Raw genomic sequence first — 20,573 nt, 5'->3', positions numbered from 1 at the left:
CGTAGTCGATCACCTTATGTTGTAAGATCACGGAGGAGCAGTCCTCCATTTTCAGGTCAAGTTGTTGATGAATATGAGTAGGCTAGATATGAGCAATTTTCGCCTCAAATGATGATTACCCTATAAACTGTAAAATTATTTGCACAGCGAATATGACCATAAAATCTTTAAGTTTCTGTAAAAGAAGCAGCTACATGCTTTCATTCGACAGGCAATGGGAATATACCGCTAATTCAGTCAGAGATTTGATTGGAGAAAATATTATTGAATACACCCTCCATGTTTATTTGGTCTCATGGTGTAATGTAAACTTTTGTGTAATATTGGTCTGTTGCATTACAGATTATTAGACTTCTAGTTACAGTAAATAGGATAAAGCATCTATTTTCACTGTAACCCTATATCGTTTTACGTCTATCCCAACGTGATTCACGAGTGCTAGCAGGCGACTGCAAATGGGTAAAATTGAATTATTCAGTTAATTAAAAAGATCCTCAAATAATTATCAATTTTTCGCTTTTTATTGATTCGTAAGTGCCACTCGCAAATTTAGGCTACCTTTATTTGATCTTTCTAATCAATCATTCCATCGCTTGTAAGTCGTTTAAGTTTGTGGGTTTTAATAAACGTTTAGTTAGTATTTTAGGACAAGTTTATTTTAAGACTGGGAATGCATTATAATCTCACTGAAAGTCCTTTGTTTTTCGCTGTGTGGTAATTTAGAACACTGCATCCCCGAGGCGCTGTGATTAGCAGTGAGAGAAGTTTAGGGGTTGGGTTTAATAACCACAGACTGTCGACTCGTGGAACTTTTGGCTGTCATGCATACATCGCAAGAGGATGCTCTTAATAAATGCTGATAAACAGAAGTGTATGAATGATAAGTTATCGTGCAATGTACAACTACAGGTGAGAGGATGACGTTGAATCAGCGTCGGGGGAGGCCTGGGTTTACGTGAACTGTTACTCCAAACTTGGTCTTTGCAAGATTTGTTCTCTTCCTAATCGAGCTGTTTTTCATGATTTCAGTGACAACATTTCAGAGACTGAATTACAGTAGATCTGTATTTTAACAGTTACAGATGAAAAGCATAAACCCCGCGTTGACGCGTAAAGAGACTTGTAAAGACTGTCGTGACCGTGTTTGTTCCATAGGTGGCAATGGGTGTTTGGGGGAGGCGGACTGCTTTTCAGTAGACTACGTAATTTCGGGTAAAATGGTATTAGGGTTCTCTTTAAATCAAGTAGGGAAAACTTTCAGTCACTATTCCTAAGTTTCCCTCTCCTCAAACTTTGCCCAGAGGTTCACCACAGACTGTCTACCGTCTGAATTTTGGAGTAATCCTTTTATAACTGATATCATCTCCGGTAAGAGAGTTGCAGTGATCAGGGTTTTTTTTCAGTGCTCTTTGCCTGTCAGGACGTGGTGTGCAAAGCAGACAGAGCTAAGATGCTCTCTGACTGGCAAATAGAACCACACAGTAATATTCTTCCTTTATTAATATTGATAGACTCTCTAGCTGCACACCGCTGGACTGCTGACTCCCTAGAATATTCACACTACCCACGCAGACTCAGTGGCCCTGAGAGACCCACGAAAACCTATCACAAACACACACACACACACACACACACACACATACACACACACACACACACACACACGCACATGCACACACGCAAAATAAAATAAAATAATAATAAAAATGAAAGTTTCAACTCCTATAATCGATTACATCCTGTCTGAAGCATTACACGTTACTGCAAATGAGTGTGTGTGTGTGTGTGTGTGTGTGTGTGTGTGTTTGGCAGAGTTATCAGAGGAACAAGCTTTATCTCTCCCATTTTTGTTTATTTCAAGGTTTGTTTTTATGTTTTTGTAAACACACATTTGGGATTTATGGTGTGGGGAGCCAGAGGAGGAGGAAGTCATATCTATGGATGTGGGGAGTTAGTGTACTGCTCAGAGTAATGTGGAGTAACCTCTCACCCACAGGACATGACTGTCATGACTCATGAGATGGCAAATGACCCATGTGTTCTTCAGTACTCAGTGACACTAAAATAACATACATGAACAAGGAAAGAGAGAGAGAGAGAGAGCGAGAGAAAGAAAGAGGTTTTTAGTGTTAGAAGTCCCAGCTTTTGGTTTATGTCTTGGGAGGCAATAGTTTGCGGCCTCCTACCAGCCTCACACTGAGCTGTTTTCAGCCTACCTGAAATTAGCACCTATTCCCTTATAGTTTAGCCATACAGCTGTCTGTGAGTATGTGTAAATATGACTTCATCTATCACAACTGTGACATATGATGTATGCTCACAATGACAGCATGCTGCTGCAGTAGTCATTAAGAGAACATTCTCACAGTGATTCAGTGATTTAAAGATGAAAATACATCTTGAAAATGCCGCCCGTGTGTGTGTGTGTGTGTGTGTGTGTGTGTATAAATATACACACACATATAAATATACATATACACACACATATATATATATACATATATACATTTGTTTATATAGTAACACATTTGTTTATATAGTAAGTTTATATAGTATGTTGTTCATATGCTTTGTGCTGACTGTTTGGCAGTTGTGACTAGGGCAGTGCGAATATAGTTGAGTCATTTCTTGCCATTGTAAGGTAGACTGGTCTGAAACACAGCCTTGTAAGCGTGGGGGAAGGGGTGGGGCGTCTGAATCTCTCTCTTATTCTCTCATAACACACCTTCCCATCCCGGGTCAGTATAAAGGCGGCATTTAGCCTTCTCAAATGATTGTCCTGAGTTTCAGAATGTTCTCAACTACATATGAATGAATAAACAAATGGATAGATAAATACACGGATAGGCAGAAATATAGATAGATAGATAGATAGATGGATAGAAAGAAAGAAAGAAAGAAAGAAAGAAAGAAAAAGATATAAATGCATACAGGTAAACACATGTGAGGTTGGTGTAGTTGTGTACTGATGCTGGGTCTGATTTACCCAGAGGAGACCCCATGTAAATAGCAGAACTCTAATCACAGTTCACTGCCTTACTAAGAAGTCTAATCACAATTCACTGACCACTGCCTTACTGAGAACTCTAATCACAGTTTACTGACCACTGCCTTACTGAGAACTCTAATCACAGTTTAATGACCACTTCCCTACTGAGAACTCTAATCACAGTTTACTGACCACTGCCTTACTAAGAAGTCTAATCACAGTTTACTGACCACTTCCCTACTGAGAACTCTAATCACAGTTTACTGACCACTGCCTTACTGAGAACTCTAATCACAGTTCACTGACCACTGCCTTACTGAGAACTCTAATCACAGCTCACTGACCACCTCCCTACTGTGAACTCTAATCACAATTCACTGACCACTGCCTTACTAAGAAGTATAATCACAATTCACTGACCACTGCCTTACTGAAAACTCTAATCACAATTCACTGACCACTGCCTTACTAAGAAGTATAATCACAATTCACTGACCACTGCCTTACTGAAAACTCTAATCACAGTTTACTGACCACTGCCTTACTGTGAACTGTAATCATAGTTCACTGACCACTGCCTTACTGAGGGCTTCCTTCTTGGATTACCACTGTAAGCCGTTAACCAAGGGCTAGAAACTGACACATGGAATTATTTAATGACCCTTAGGAAGGAATATAGTAAGAGTGTAGTAGAGATGAATGGGAGTGTGTGCTAACTGATTTTTATGTCATTGAAGTGCATTTAGGTGTTAGCAGCGGATAGTCCCATAGTTTTACTACTAAATACCCATTGTTAGCTTTGAATGTCTCCGATTTTAGAATCTGATTTCTCCTCAATTCCTGTGGCATCAGAATGGCCTAACAAACTGGACAGAAGGAGTGTGTCTGTTTTCTAAAGTCAGTTCTATGCTCGTGGGTTGCACACACTCCAGAAGGGTTTAGGTAATCCTTTAAGGGGAGATGATCCCCAACCAGCCAGTCAGTGAGGTGAGAACTGTGTGTTAGTGTGTGTGTGTGTGTGGTGGGAGTGTCATTCTGGTATTAATGACCAGCTGGCAGATGCTACTCATACATGGGGTGTGTGTGTGTGTTTCTGTGTTTGTATGTTTCTGTGTGTGTGTGCGCATGTGTGTATGTGTGTGTGTGTTTCTGTGTGTGTATGTGTGTGTGTGTGTGTGTGTGCGCGCACGTGCACACTACCTTTATTCTCCACCCTCAGTCCAACCTGCTGCTCTCTGTGGACTCTCCCAGTCTGATCTGAGATCAGTGTGTGGCCGCTAGCAGTAGCCCTGCGTCATATCGGGCTCAATTAGCCTGCCCCCAGGATTAACCCCGTCTACCTGCCAGCCACTCCATCCGCTCAAGGGCAGCGGTCAGAACATAGACACAGCCCTTCTTCAAAGCCCACCGTAGCCTCTTCGTAGCCTCCTCCCTCTGGCCAAGGCTGGAGACAGAACCAGACCCTGCCTTTCTCACACACACACCCACACACACACCCCCACACACGCAAACACACACCTTTGGGAGGATGAGTAGTGCTAACAACAATCGACTGCAGGTGAAGGAGCCGCGTTGCTACGGCTCTACGCTGTCTCTGGAGGAAAAATGTGAGCAGTCTTTTTTTTTCTTCTACTATTACAGAATGGAGGATGAGGCGGTGCTGGACCGGGGGGCGTCCTTCCTCAAACACGTCTGTGATGAGGAGGAGGTGGAAGGTAAGAGCGTTCAGATTGTTGGGTCTATCTTACTGATTGTGCTAAGGTGCAGTGAACAGACTTTGGGTCAGTAGTTGCCCATTTGGATTGTTTTTCAGTTGATCAACAACAAAGGACATCTGTTAATGCCAAAGGACTGTTTATTTCTCTCTGAAAGTGTTTTCTTGGGATGGTGTGATGAAGATGTAGGACACAAGTGTACCATGTGACACTCTGTTTACTTTCATAATCACCTCCTGATCCAGTTGGCAAATGATGATACAAACCAAGCTACTTCTTTAAGTGTGTGTGTGTGTGTGTGTGTGTGTGTGTGTGTATGTATGTGTGTGTGTGTGTGTGTGTGTGTGTGTAAGACAGAGAGAAAGAGAAAGAGGTGTTTTTTACGAAACGCTTCTTTCTTTCTGAAACTCCTTCAAATTCCACACCAAACTGAACACCAAAACTCCTGTATGACTCTCCCTGTAAACTGACCTGTCCTCTGACTGTGTACAAATGTATGGAGTAGAGATATTCTCCTTATGGTTATGTCTGTGAGTCCAGCGAAGAGATCCAGCTCTAAAGCAGCTGAATGGTTTTCCTTTCATTCCAGTACTCACATTTCTAAAGCCACGTTTTTCCCTTTCACCTCACACTGAACTCTTGCCTAGTCCACTTCCTTCTGTCCATTTGAGGATAAATGTTTTCAGGCTGTAGCCCTAAATCACTCTGGACGCGTTCTGTTAGACTTAGACTTAACCCCCCCATCTTAGTCTCCTCAAATTATTCCCCTAATGCGCAAAAAAGAAACATGTAGCATCTTAAAAGAAAAATTACACTCTCTGAAACTGATACCAGACTTTGATTTGACTGACCTTTTAGTTAAGCAAAGACGGTACAACTAAAGCTTTTTGTTAAGGAACTAGAAGAGATTGAGCAATGTTATTAGCATGCTGATAGCCCTCACCGGCGCTCTGTTGCACTCTGTACTGGGCTCCAGTGTCCTAAGTTACTTTGTTACTGGGGTAACTGGAGGTGCAGCAGAGTGGCAGCTCTTAACACTCTCTCAGAGTCGGGAACTCACTTCTATGGTAACCAGTGTGTTCTCTATGGGCTTATAGAAAACTATTCCATCACAGAGACCGGAAGCCCCAATACAAAGCCTGGACTGAGGAAACACTGTTCCTACTGCCCTCCCTCTCTCTTTCCTTCTTTTCTTTCTCTTATTCTCTCCTTTTTTTTCTTTCTATCACTCCCATTTTCTTTCTTTCTTTCTTTCTTTCTTTCTTTCTTTCTTTCTTTCTTTCTTTCTTTCTTTCTTGATATCTCTTTTTCTTTCCACCACTCATTCCCTCTTTTATTTTTGCTCTGCCTTTCTTTCTCATCCCTCTTTTTATTCTGTCTAGTCTGGTCAGTAATGCAGGAACCAGAGTGACTGAATTAAAACATACAAATAAGTGAAAGCAAAAGGAATGAGGCCAAAGAAAATGTATATAAAGATCTGCTATTAAACTGGATGCATCTGAAAAAAACACTAATCAGCATGCACTGTCAAACAGTGGTTATCACCCTGCACTGTGTTTGCAACCGATCTGTTGGTCTGTTACTCTGGACCAACACCTCTTAGTTCATACCACAGCTTTTTCACCAGTCTGAAGTGGAAAATATCCATATAACATTTATATCTGAAAACACCGAATGAATATTTCAATACCAAAACAGAGAATGGTCATAGCAAGAGATCATGTCTTTTTATTTTCTCGTCAGGTGGAGTTCATTTTTCTGTCTTTACATAAATATTTTTTCTCTGTTGCCCAGAAAAACACAGGTCCTTCTGTGAATTTAATTAAAAACATGATGTATTCTTGTGCAGACTTTAGTTCAGTGACAGGGTTTTATTTTGATGACACAGTTGTAAAACAGTATGGAAAACAATCCTTTTGAAAGTTTTGTCCAAACTCCGGCTGGCGTCGGGATCAAAGAGCTGGTCCTGCGGGTAATATGGGCTGTGTGTGTGTGTGTGTGTGTGAGGGCCTGGTTTAGGTCAGCAGGTTCATTCACACTACTTGCTCTTCTACCAAAAAAACACATCACCTATATACATTACCTGTACATTACACAGGCTATAGCACACTATTTGTCTAGTACACTTCTCTAACATGTGGCTTTACATATTACAGAATAGGAGGAAAAATAATATAATGATCACCAATCTACAGGACACACATCTGGGTGTACGCCTGACAACACAGAAGCCTGCCCCCACCCCCAGGACAACACTGAGTGAGAGAGAGAGAGTGAGAGAGATAGAGAGAGAAATGCCACCACATGACCCCACACTGTCATCTCTTTTCAAAGCACGTAAATTAATCGTTTCATTAAGAGGCCTTTCTCAAGGCACAATTCTCTGTCTGTGGTTCTAGTGAATGAAACGTCTATAGTGCTTTTCTCCAGACCCTGTGAGTTTAACATGTGATGTGTGCGGTTCCTCTCAAACCCTCATGTACTCCAGTGTTCTGACTCCAGTCAGAATAGCACTCTTACTGGTCCAGGTCGCAGCTGATTGAATCAGTCAGCTTTTCAAAGGGCACTGTTGCGTCCAGAGAAGGACTTTGGCCAGGTCCACAGAAGTCATCACCTCTGTGTCCATGTGATGGAATCCTGCACATTTCAGTGACCTGACAGAGTGAGGCTTTGAGTGTTGAGTGTGTTTCTGAGGGCCAGCACCCTCCACGCGCCCCCTCACCTCCACCCTAACTGAACCCAAGCAATGGGATAACTCACTGACAGTCTACGTCCACATGCTAATGTTCTGGAGAGCAGTTCTCAGCATTTGCTAATGATTCACATGTCACACCTTTTGTTTGACTAAACTACGGTGTCTTGCGGAATATTCCTATCTCTGGGTCACCCCAGGGTTGGCTAATAATTGATGATGACTCGACAGTGGTCTGACAATGGGCATGTGTTGTTACTGTGGAGAAGTTAAGCTAAGTCTGTGGGAATCCTGGGCCTATCATGTGCATGAGGACCAGGGTGATCATGCTCATATCCTCTCTGTTGTCATCAATTACCTGGGCTACAGAGACCATGTGAATCGGAGATCTCATATAAGACCAGAACAGACTCCTTATACAGGACGCACATACGCCCATGCACACACACACATGCACACACACACGCACACAAATACACACAAACGCACACACATACACACGCGTGCACACACACACACACACACACACACACACAAAATCTTTTGTGGACAGCCGTGGCCTAAAGGTTAGAGAACTGGTCTTGTGCCTGGGAGGTTGCTGGTTTGATTCCTGGAACCAACATCCATGGCTGTGTGCCCTTGAGCAAGGCACTTAACCCCAATGCTCCCCGAGTGCAAGGAATGCTGTCCGCTGCTCCTGCGTCTGTGTGTTCACTATTGCTTTGTTGGATGGATGGTTGGTTCACTGTGTATGTGTGTGCAGTCATGGAGATTTACATTTTATTGACCTTACAACTAACAAGCAGATCTTGCTGTTTGTTATGAAATACACTTGAGTCCTCAGAATGGAGATTTGATTGAGTTGAGTTGGATTGTGCATAGGGCAGATTCTTAAGGCAGTGAGAGTGTTTGTAGTTAACTAGTCTTTATGAAGCTGTGATCTGGTTCTTAGCACGTGAGATCGGAGCCCCTGGCCCAACTGTATGCCCCGACCAACTCCACTGGTGCCACGGGGACCCTCCTCATGTATTTATGGTTGGTTTGAAAAAATAGCAGCAAAGTGTTGGAACGTAGCCTAACCTCAAACAGATGGACTTAGTGTAGAAGGCTAGAGACATATGGAGAGCGTGTCTCTGTGTGGATCTAAACATTCACAGTTCACCCTTAGCTGCCACTTCTCCTCAGCCAAAATATTTGGTTTGACAGTCTACTGCAAACCTCCATGTTTGGCAGGGTCCAGAGTTTTTTTTTTTTCTCAAACCATCCCCAGGAACACTGAGACAATTTCCTGTATAAATTGCGTGGAGGAAGTGGTTGGCATTTATTTACATACTGGCTCTAGTAGAAGCACCAAACGTCCTTCCCTATGGACCACGAGGAAACAATTGACACCCTACTCATGACCTCACCTCCTCATTGGACATTTCCTCCCTCAGAGTCAACTGTGGCCAAACAGACTTAGGGCTCCACCAGTGTGCTGTACTTAGATTTTATAAATACTCTTTAAATATACCTACTGAATGCATCAACAAAAGATCTGTCAATGGTGACCCCTGTTTACTAATACATTTAGAGATGTTGCAGAGAGTGTTTATTTGAGAGTTCAGTTTTGGGAAAGGCATGACCTGGTCAGAGTTTGTACCTTAGAAATGACAGTATGAAATGTTCCTTGTTCCTCATTCCTTGACCCACCCTTTGTCAACTTCCTTCTGGCCTGATAAGCGTTTCTCTTTGCAGCTCTCTTTTCTTACACAGTTCACATCCCAACACCTGAGTTCAACAGCTGCTGTTGTTGGTTTTTTTTTTGTCTGAATAGTTAACTTTGGCCTTGTAGTTCGCATGTGTTATATTTATGATACTGCTTTTTTCTCACTTATTGATGACCAATCATGAACACAATTTCTCTCTCTCTCTCTCTCTCTCTCTCTCTCTCTCCAGGTCACCACACCATCTACATTGGTGTGCATGTGCCGAAGAGTTACAGGCGCCGGAGGCGTCATCGTCGGAGAGCGGGCCATAAGGAGCGCTCAGTGGTGCAGAAAGCCACAGAGAATGCCTCAGACAAGTCAGATGTGGAGAACAATGACGAGACTGGCCACGGCATCCTCAAACCACTTAGTAAGTGCCATCAAACACTCAGCAGCCCCCCATTTGCCACACAGCCTGGACTTCCACACAGACAGCAGCTCTGTGTTTCTGTAATTTTACTTTCCATGCCCTTCACTTATATTTTCATGGTCACAATGTGTATGCACATTGTGACCATGAGATTTTCAGGACCATATGTCTTCCATTGGCAGTGGAAAGAATAAAAACACAAAATGAAAACAGCAACCTCAGAGTGCTCTGTAACTGCTGTAAAACACATGTCAAACATTGTTAGTTACCAGCCCATCTCTCCCACAACCCCACCGTCAGCCACTGCTGACTCCACTTAATCAGAACCAATATCTGTGGCTGCCGGACCACAGGACCAACGCGCTTGGACAGGCAGGAGCGAATCCCCTGTGTGTAAGTAATAGCTTCTCGAGTGGGCTATAGATGGACCAGTGCCAGTAACGGAGGGGGACAAGTGTGTGTGTGACAAAGATTTCTATGGCAATGAGATTCTGCCTGAAGGGGGACGACTGGAGGAGGGGTGGGGGTGCTATTTATGAGACGTTGCTGTCAGTTTGAATGCTAGGGACATGAACGCGGGTTAACAGTGGCTGAAGGGAGAATGAGGATAGGGAAGTAGTGGAGAAAGAAAGCATCAAAGAGAAAAGGAGAAAAAGAGAGAGAGAGGGGCAGAGCATTAAGGTCGTACCATGGCCTAAGTAGAGTTTGATATTTGTATATTTATAGGCAGTGTAAACAGGGAGAGATGAATTGTACAAGGCTACTGAATTTAGACAGGGCTATGAGACACAGCAAATTCGCAGTGTCAGAGCAACACTGATAGTGTTAAATTAACACAAATTCACCAGTGTCAGAGCAACACTGGTAGTGTTAAATTAACACAGAACTCATTTTTTACTCTCAGAATGTTAGTCAAACATTGGTGAATCTTGATATTTGTGCTTAAGTTTGATAAATTGGAGCATTTCCACTTAGTGTTAACCTTAACAGAGAAGTACAGAAGTATGTGGCAATATTACACATATAGTCACTCTGTGTGTCCATATGCTGTGAGTATGTGAATGGGCCGTCCCAGGTCAGGGCTAACAGAACCCAGTTCAGTCATGTGTACTTTACTGGACTGGCTTCTCAGAGATATATGGCCTTCCTGTTGGAGATAAATCATCTTGCGAGAGCCAGGGATTGTCTTTAGGAGGTTAATATTATATGGGGAGAGATTAGGGTGAGCTGACAATGCCCTGGTCCTCTGCCCCCACGGCCCTGTCCACCGGATGGACTTTAGATGGACTGCATCCCAACTGTTATCCATTTGAATACGTGCTCAGACTCATTAATCATGTTCTGCCTTTATCCACATCATATTCTGTCGGAAATCTGCATGTAAAGAAACAATTACTCGCAGAAATTCCATTAGATACGGATTTTCCTAAGAGCTTTCAGAAGTCGAATGTATAAAAAATGTTTGAGTGTTTTTTCTTGATTAGAATGATTTACTTTTCTCTTGCTCTTTTTTTCTCTCAAGTTTCCCAGGCGTTAGCAAGTTCCTAGATTACATGAAAATCTCTGATAAAGAGATTGTATCATTGTTTGACTGCAGTATTTTTTAAACTCCATCTCACTAACCCTCACCTTCTTGTGTGCTGATCATTCAGTCAGATGAGCGTTGTACTTATAGTATGTTGTATATTTGGGTATATTCATCCACAGGCCTGTGTCTTAGCCTTATCTGAGTGAAAGGAGGACAGAGTTAAGGTCTAGGCATTCCTTGTTCTCTCCTGACATCTCAGAAAGTCAAGCCCACTTATTTTCCTTTTGTTGGGTTTGTGTCTGATATGTCCAGCGGGCTCCATCTCTCTGAAGAATAGCCTTGTCCCCTTTCTTTCCTTCCATCTGTGCGAAAGACGTGCCATTGTTCTGCCACTTGGCCACTGACACTGATTCATTTACATTTTGGGGCTCAGCCAAGCCAGTGGGGAAGCATCCTCAGCCATTACCTCTGTCCTAATATGACCTGTCTTATTGTCCACTTCCCGACGGAAATTTGTCTTCAATTTGTCTTGGAATTCTGTGCTTTAGCCTCTGAATACTTTACGTATACTCCGTGCCATACTTCTGTGGGGAGGGGTCTAAGCATGGGGGGAGGCATGGGGCAGCCAACCAGTGCAAGGTAGGGTTAGGTATTTTACACAAGAGCTCACCAGTCACACAGAAAAGACTGTGCCGAAATACAGCCGACACTTAACACAGAAAAGACTGTACCCAAGTACAACCAATACTTAACACAGAAAAGACGGTACCTGGGGGGGAGTACATACTAAAGTTGTCGTGATTCTCTTATGAATCAGAAAACTTCCATCACAGAGAAGCTGTCAGCTCTGCTGGCATAGTGCTGATTTGTGTCTGGAGATTTGGCACCTGTTTGTTGTAATTTCGGTTGCATACACATACACACACACACACACACACACACACACAAACACACAATGAAAGGAAAATGTTCTCCTCCATGCTGATACATGGATATTGTGTTTACAGTCCACACTCAGACGGGGCTGTGTGTGTGTTGGTGTTGTGTCTGTGGGAGAGTGTTCTCTGTCATGTGGGCAGTCAGTGCCCATACAGTCAGCAGGTGACAGTGAAGTGGAACAGATACAAAACAAACTAGTATGTTATATCCCTGGAGAGTCAAATGTAATAAGCTGTTTTAGAACACAACAAGGATGAAAGTGGATCCTCATTCGCATCAGTTTTCATGGAAACCTCTTGTGGTGTCTACACTTCATGTTAAGACTAGATGTCAAGCAACAAAGCCATATTATTATTATTATTATTATTATTATTATTATTACTACTACTGCTGTTGTTGCTGTTGTTATTATTATAGTTGTTGCTGTTATAACAACAACAACAACAGCTACAATAACAATGATGATAATTCCTTGATTGTCATGTGTTCTGCTGATAACTGAAAAATGTGAGATGTCACGACAGATTCATGTCAGATACTTTTTGTGGTGAAGGATGAAGTAAATAAACGCAATTCCCAATGATCTGATTTTAACTCCAAAACATGTCTGGAAAATTCCACAGACTTTGGTACACTCAATTTGTTTTCCTCCCAGTAATATCTTTTAAATCTGTTTAGAACGATGATCAATTTATTCTGATATATGCATTCAGATTATTTGTTTGTTCCTGTAAACTCAGCGTCAGGTCACAAATGAGGGTCACATAATAATAATAATAAAAATCAAATGACATGAGTGTAAAGGTATACAGTCAGTGCAGTCTGGGTGCTTTTTGGACTCCTTCCTCCAAAGTCTGATGTCTGGACATTTCTCAGAAAGCAGATGGACACTGAGTGGTAATGAAGAGGGTCAGGGATGGGGTTAGGGTGAACAGTTAGAGACAAAGTTATGGTTTGGCCTTAAATGTCCTCAGAACAGTTAATTCTGTTATATATTAACATGGAAATAAAAAACATGCCCGTAAACACAGTGATAATGTGTCACTGTGTCAGTGCCGTGGGTATACAGGAGTTCATCGGGTGGTTATGTTAGAGATCCTAACTGTCCCCTCTCTCTCCTTCCTGTCTTCATAAAAGTGTGTCTTTGTAAGTGTGTCAGTGTAAGTCAGTGGGACCCCTGGAGAGCCACATCTTCCAGAGGGCTTTGTTTAGTCTCAGGCGTCAGGACTCCACCCACTCTAATCCTCTCTAAGGCAGATAGCGTCCCACCCCCGCAGGGTATAATTAGTTAATCTAACCTCCTTCCTTGCCCTGTTTCTGCCCTGTGTGTGTGTGTGTGTGTGTGTGTGTGTGTGTGTGTGAGCCGGTGGGGGAAAGACCCTCCATCCATTGTGAAAAATTCTTCTCAGTGTTAAGAGATGAACTAAACTCATTTGTGAAACACAGGCATCTAGATAAGATCCAGCAGACAGTTTGTGTTCATGGGTTTATGTCCCACAGGTTGACCTGTGTGAAAGTCCACCTTGAGGACCACAATTACAATGAGGGACCACATACATAGCACGTTGGGAACAGGTACATGCGTTACCAGTCTGTCCAGATGATAAAAGGAGCCTGTTTACTGAAGGAGAAAACACTTTAAGATTTAGGGGAGGCAATGGTGGCTTTGTTGCCCTGTGTGAGGTTCAAGACCTCCTTTGTGACATAACTGTCCACCCCCTCATGATATATTTCGTAAACCATCGGATCATAGACTGCTGCTTCCTGTTTGTCTTCTATCCCAGAATGCTGTTGTTGTGGACTAGTCAGTGACCTGGAGGATTACTGGTGCTTAGAGCCAACCTGCACATGTCCATCCATGCTCACTCAGAGCGAATCACTCTGCACTCTTACGCTCTCTCTGACAAACTCCTGAGATGCCTGGACAAGTCCACCAACATAGGCAGGCACATTTGTCATTTTTGACCGTAGTTTAAGCGAGCTAAGTTCCCTCAGATGAAGGTGTATTCACTTCGGTTTCCCAGAGGATTAGTATTAGAGTATTACTCGAGTCCTTGAACAACCCAGACTTTGCTTGCCTTACTCCCACACACCTCAGTGGTGCTCTGCGTACCGGCCGACTGCTTCATGGCTGCCAGTGCATTTTTTCACAGTAACTTAGTAGCAGCCCAGTCTCTAGTCTTAACCTGTTGTCCTGACTGTAGTCGGTGTCCAAACTCCCAGTGTATATGATGTGTTAGAAAGTGAAACTGGCCAACTCTATGTCCTTTTGAATCCATGGATACTAAATCCTTTGAGTCCTAATGGAGTCCCCCTGGAACATGGAGAACTTCAAAGCCTAGAGATGTTCTTAGCCAAGGCAGAATTTCGATTCGATTCCAGTTTGATATCGATTTGATAGGAATGAGATATGAAATACTATATAGCAGCTTTCCATATTTGGAGAGATGTTTAAAAAGCTCCAAAAGGAACACAAATTTACAAATACAGAGTCACTGGAAACAAATTGTGAAAACCACTAAAGAAAAGGCCAAAGGCTTGTATACCAAAATGTTTTTATTTCAGGAACACATGGGTATAGTTTTTTAAAAACAAAACCAGCCTGTCTCTTTCAAAGCACACACACACACACACACACACACACACACAAAAAAGATGGAAAAAAATGGCTGAAAAAAAAATGGGCAAGTCTAAAAGTCATATGCCATGTTTCACAAGGACTTTAACTTAAAGATATGTGCCAAAACATTAATTAGAGTTCGTAATTAAATTTATATATAAACAACAACTTAAATATGAACTTATATTATGCAAAAGTGTGGTTTTGCCTCTGCTGTTATGACCATGAGAGATTCGCTGTGACTAAGCGTTGCATGAGATCAAAAGCCTTTAGCGCACCGCGCACAGTCCATAGCAACAGCCCTGCCCTCTTGCTCGACTTCGCAGAATAGCACTACTCTGAAATGTCAAAACCTACCTACGGAAGCGCATTGCATTCACAAAAGAAAAAAAAAATTTTTTGCACCTTATATTGTAATTACGAGAAAATATCTCATAATTATGAAATGTAGCTGCCGGATTTGCAGCGCCGGAAGCAGGCGCACACTATTTTCTAGCGAGCGAATTTTTGAAATAGGCCTATGTAGTGTGGCAGGGGAGGACTTATTAATAATCATAAAAGAAGCGCTACTTGTTTGGTTGATACAACGTTCAGGTGGCACTTCTTTTATGAATATTAATGAGTATTCCCCTGCCAAACTACATTTTGAAAATTTGCTTCCGGCAATGCCAGACACTCTTCATGTGCAGACATTTTACGGCACAAAAAACGCACAGTGTATTCACTCAGAGGAAGAGCTAGCCTGTAATTCCAATAATGTTATTAAAGTACTGTACTGTGTTGTTCTGCAAAGATTCAATGTAGCCTAAGCAGGACATTCGCTACTGGCGTAAACTGTTTATGCACTTTGCTATAAACCTGTTTATCAGCAAAAACGCACAGTTCACCTCAGGATTGAAAACCACCAAATTACTTTTGGTTTGCCCATGTAGCGTTCTCAGCCTTTACTGGCAACTTTTAACTTCTTTTGACACTTATGGTTTAATTATTTTAAAAGATTAATAAGACATTAATAAATTCAGTATTTTTCTTGTGCTACCATATTTCCAGAATTTTATAGTTTACTATAGGGTGCCACTGTCACGCTGGTGGTGTGGTGCAGGACCCAAGTGCAGAGACACGATGATGAAGGTGACAAAACGGAGGACTTTACTTAAAATGAAGATCAAAATACAAGTACAAACTGAAACAAAACCGATAACAAAAAGGTGCAGCGTAATAGTGTGCTAAATACACAAACAACGATAGACAAAGTACAAGGCAAACACTAGGACTTAAATAGAAGGAGAACTAAACAGGGCAAAACCGGATTGGTTGAAATTAACAAGGTTAATAATGAGCCAAACAGGAACAGGTGAGGGGCGGAGACAGACACAGAACAAGAGCACAAAGACATATCAAACTAAAAGTCCAAAATGAGGTGCAGGCTGTGACAGCCACAGATTGGGAGGTCGCAGCAAATCGGGCAGCTACATTCATAATTAGTTATTTTCTTGTAATTACGAGATCCTCTCTCATAATTACGAGATCCTGATTTTGTAATCTAGAGATCTTTTTTTGTAATTACGAGATCCTGATCTTGTAATTATGAGATTTTTTCTCGTAATTATGATATCTTTTCTCGTAATTACGAGATAAGATGTCAATTTTTTCTTTTTTGAATGCAATGCGCTTCCGTACAAAGCAGACATCCCTCGGTTTTTTTTTTAAAAAACAAGTGATGGTACAATGAAGTCGTGCCGCAATTAAGCGAGAATTTGACAAACACGGTTTCGGAATTCGGACCGACCAGCCTCTTATTTTATTTTAGACCTAATTGCCTCTTCATTTAGAGTATTTTAATTTGACGGGCTTGGAATGCGAAGAGACATACATTTAATGTAGGCTAATGTCTTTATTTAATTAACAATAGCAAGGCTATTATTTTATTGTTGTAGCCTATATGCTCAGTTAGCAAAGTTTGCGAAGAGTTGCAGAGAGTCCATTCGTGCTGACTACTGTTAAAAAATACTTGTTTGTGTTTTGTGTTTTATTGCTGCTTAAATGTAGGCTATTATATGGCTATTTAATACGTATATCCGGTGGTTGTTCTATATGGCCGGAATTCTGGAATATTAACGGCCATATTGGCCATAAAAAAAAAAACCAAAAAAACCCAGCATCAACTCTGATATATGTGTAATAGGCCTATATAGGTTTTCCTCTATGCGTTCGCAGGTTGTTAAATGTTACAAACCAGAGAGCAACAGACCCGGTCTATTTAATTGTCTGGCTATGTTTAACCATTGAGGAAATGCACCTAGAAAACCGGGAAAAAAATGCATATTAGTCTAAAAGATCGATCCATAAATTTCACAGATCGATATCAGTCGAATTTTAAAAAGCGATTAAGTGATTAAACAATATTTTTGCACACCCCTATCTGTTATGTAGTTTTATGAATGTCTTTTCATGATATTTTTGATATTTTGAATGGTGATATATAAATAGAGACAGGGTCCTTCATTTTCATATTCATTTTACTGAATGACAGAAAAACTTTGTTCAGTCTGTCTGTTGCACTGTGAGGGTATTCGGACTGTTTCTTCTCAAATATCACTTCAGTTTTCAGTGTTGGATCTGACATTCTCTCAGTTTTCATCAGTGGATCATGTGAACATTACTGTCAGTGCATTGCTAGCTTTTTATCTGAATCTGAATGAGTTCAAATAAATGTAAAACAAAAGGCCACCAAACGTTCAGTGTTTTGATGAAGCAGCTCTATTTGCTGGGTTCTTGGTCTTATATCACTGTCAGGATGGGGAGCTGCTGATGGCTTAGGCGGTCGTGAAAAAAAAAGTCCTGTACAGTCTGAATGAGTGTCCATTGTGCTACTGCTGAACAAAAGAGACAAGCCTCTGTCTGATCGCATCATGTGATCAGAGCAAATGCCTTTTCTGTTTCTGTGGCACCTCCGCTTTCACTCAGCTACAAACACACACAAAATACTGCCCTCTCTTACACACACACACACACACACACACACACACACACACACACACACACACACACACAATATATGGCCCTCTCTTCCACGGCTGCACACACATACAAAATACAACTCTGTCACCCACAGTTGGAGACAAATATTAAACACAGCTCTCTCTTCCACAGTAGCACACACACACTTAACACAGCTCTCTCTTCCACAGCTACACACACACACTTAACACAGCTCTCTCTTCCACAGCAGCACACACACACTTAACACAGCTCTCTCTTCTACAGCTACACATGCACACTTAACACAGCTTTCTTCCACAGCTTCACACACACACTTAACACAGCTCTCTCATCCACAGCTGCACACACACACTTAACACACCTATCTTCTTCAGCTGCACACACACTTAACACAGCTTTCTTCCACAGCTGCACACACACACTTAACACTGCTTTCTCTTCCACAGCTGCACACACACACTTAACACAGCTCTCTCTTCTACAGCTGCACACACACACTTAACACAGCTTTCTTCCACAGATGCGCACACACACTTAACACTGCCCTGACTTCCACTGTTGGCCAGAAAGGTGGTAGTGTGGTTATTGTGGCAGCTGTGGAAGTGAGGGCCATATATTGTTTTTGTGTGTGTGTGTGTGTGCGTGTGTGTGTGCGTGTTTGTGATGTGATGTGAAACCTGGCATATGTAATGGTACACAGACTGTCCTAAGGCTGTCTGTCCTACAGACAGACTGTCTTAAAGCTGGTGTCATTTATTGGCAGAAAGTTTTGCAGTAGCTGAGCTCAGTCAGGCACTACTCTACTGTAGATTTTTATTATGAGCTGAGTATTACTCTGCTGTAGATTTTTTATTATGAGTTGGGTGTTACTCTACTGTGGATGGCATTGTGAGTTATGGTACACACTTTGACATGACTCAGCATGAATGATAAAAGTATGGCTTTAGGAGAGCATTGGTATGGTCACCACAAAAGTCCCAGTTTAGCCCAGCAGTCTGGATAATTGGAACATGGTGTTACAGGGTGACGGAGTGGAGTCTGTTCAGGTAGTGCTGTAAGTGTGAGGGAGGAGTCTGTGTTTCTCTCCTGTCTTTTTGTGGTGACCCAGAGAAACACTCTGCATGAAACTGGCACCTTTTTCTGAAAACTTGCACATGTTTCCTGATTTGAGTGCTGCACTGGTTGCCCCAAGCCAGAGCTGATGGATCAACTTGCAAACAAGCTTCATGTTGCCCAAATCCATCCTTCTGCAGTATTGCTTTTGTGTCAGTGAGAGAGTGGTTGCACTTCGAAGCTGTCACAGGATACTAGACTTCAAAGCTGGTGCCGTTTCCTAATCATGCCTAATCATAATCATTTCCTAATTATTGGCCCAGAATGACACATGGAGCTAATTAGTCAGAATGGGCATGTGTGGAATATAGGCAGATACTGTGTTAATAATGCACTATTCATGCTTGTGAAGATTAGTAATGCATTATAGCTGTGGACTCTCCCAATGAAGTGTTACTAGATTTGACTGGTGCCTGTGTTCATAGTGAAGTCTCTCTGTGTTCCGTCTCTGTGTTCAGTCTTTCTGTGTTCAGGCCTGTGTTCAGTCTCTCTGTATTCAGGCCTGTGTTCAGTCTCTCTACGTTCAGGCCTGTGTTCAGTCTCCTTCTGTTCAGGTCTGTGTTCAGTCTCTCTCTGTTCAGCATTCAGGCCTGGCATGGTGAAGTGATGTGTGCTGGGCTGTCCTTTCACGTTTTATCACCGTTTTATTTGTCTGTGTAAAATACCCCCGCACTCTTCTCTTCAAACCACAGTCACTGAATGATTGCCACTATCGGAAGCTACCTTCAAGCTCTCTTTGTACACTGATATGTGGTGGAGCAGGCATTTCCAGCTGGTGTGGGTTGCTAGGAGGGAGTACAAAGCAGTGTCTGTGTGCATTATTACCCCGACAGGCTGCTCTGTACAGCTCCACCAAACTTACTGCATCAGTTGGAATGTCACTGTAAGGACCTTTTTCCCTGTTATCATACTCTAGATTTGCATGTTATTTGTTTTTGTGAAGTTTTGTGAACATAATGAATTAAGCAGCTATTTTTGACTCTATCAAAGCTTTTCCCCGTTACATTCTCAGTGTGTTTGCAGTTTGCAGTCTAATTTACACTGAATTGAGTTGATTTGGAAGTGCTGATTTACACTGGGCCTGACCTCTCATAAAATGTCATGATTTCTCTCTCTCATACTGTAGTTAGGAACTCTTCTCTCATACTGTAAAATGTTATGATTTCTCCTCTCATACTGTAAAATGTTATGATTTCTCTCTCTCTCTCTTCCTGAAAGTAATAAGTGTCCTGCAGACCAGCCGTTAACCCCTTCCTTTGTCGTTCTTTGCACACTGGATGAGTGACAGGTTTTGTTTTGTCCTCCTCTTCAGTCCCTCATGTTAGAGAAATTCCTGGAAAGCCCAGCGCTGTCAGTGAGACACGTGGATGGATAGGAGTGTCTATAAATTCAGCACTGTTAGCGTACTCTGTTGGACGAGCACTGTGCTGTCAGGTGGATGTAATCCATGACCAGTCGGAAATGTACTTGACTCCCAACTGGGGAGCTGTGTGCTCAACAGTACTGCAGGACAGCAATCCACAGCATCCTCAGACTGGGTTTCACGTGTTATGGCACTTAAACACAGAGATGTGCTTACATTTAGCCTAGCAGACAGGATTAAAGGAGTGTAATGAGAGCTGTTATTATGGACTGTGTTGTGTTGTGTGTGGTGTGCATTGTGTTTACTGTAAGTTAGAATGGGTCTCTTCTGTGTGGCGTGGCAGGTTTGCTGAGCTCTTTTAGGGTGCTGGGTGTTCTTCTCCCCCTCTCTTTTCCCATGAGCCTCTTCTGCTCAGACAAAGTGCTCTTTGTGTGGCCGTGGCTCTTGGCGAGTGTGGACACAGCTTTGAGACTCGTTTGAACCATGAGATTTT

At 42.2% G+C, this 20,573-nt stretch overlaps 1 protein-coding gene across 2 annotated transcripts in view; it reads left to right on the top strand.

Moving 5' to 3' along the window:
• Positions 1 to 20,573, top strand: part of slc4a4a (solute carrier family 4 member 4a) — a 54,036-nt gene that overhangs the window by 117 nt on the left and 33,346 nt on the right. Inside the window, exons 2-3 of one of the 2 annotated variants that reach the window (XM_030772709.1) lie at positions 4,631 to 4,704; positions 9,335 to 9,514. In XM_030772709.1, coding sequence (XP_030628569.1) covers positions 4,631 to 4,704; positions 9,335 to 9,514 — 254 coding nt within the window. Of the gene's footprint in view, positions 1 to 4,630; positions 4,705 to 9,334; positions 9,515 to 20,573 lie in introns of those variants that run through there. The other variant, XM_030772718.1, reaches the window with a different exon arrangement.

Source organism: Chanos chanos, chromosome 1 (genome assembly GCF_902362185.1).
Source record: "Chanos chanos chromosome 1, fChaCha1.1, whole genome shotgun sequence".
In the NCBI taxonomy this organism is placed as follows: Eukaryota; Metazoa; Chordata; class Actinopteri; order Gonorynchiformes; family Chanidae; genus Chanos; species Chanos chanos.
This window is presented reverse-complemented; position numbering and strand designations above follow the sequence as displayed.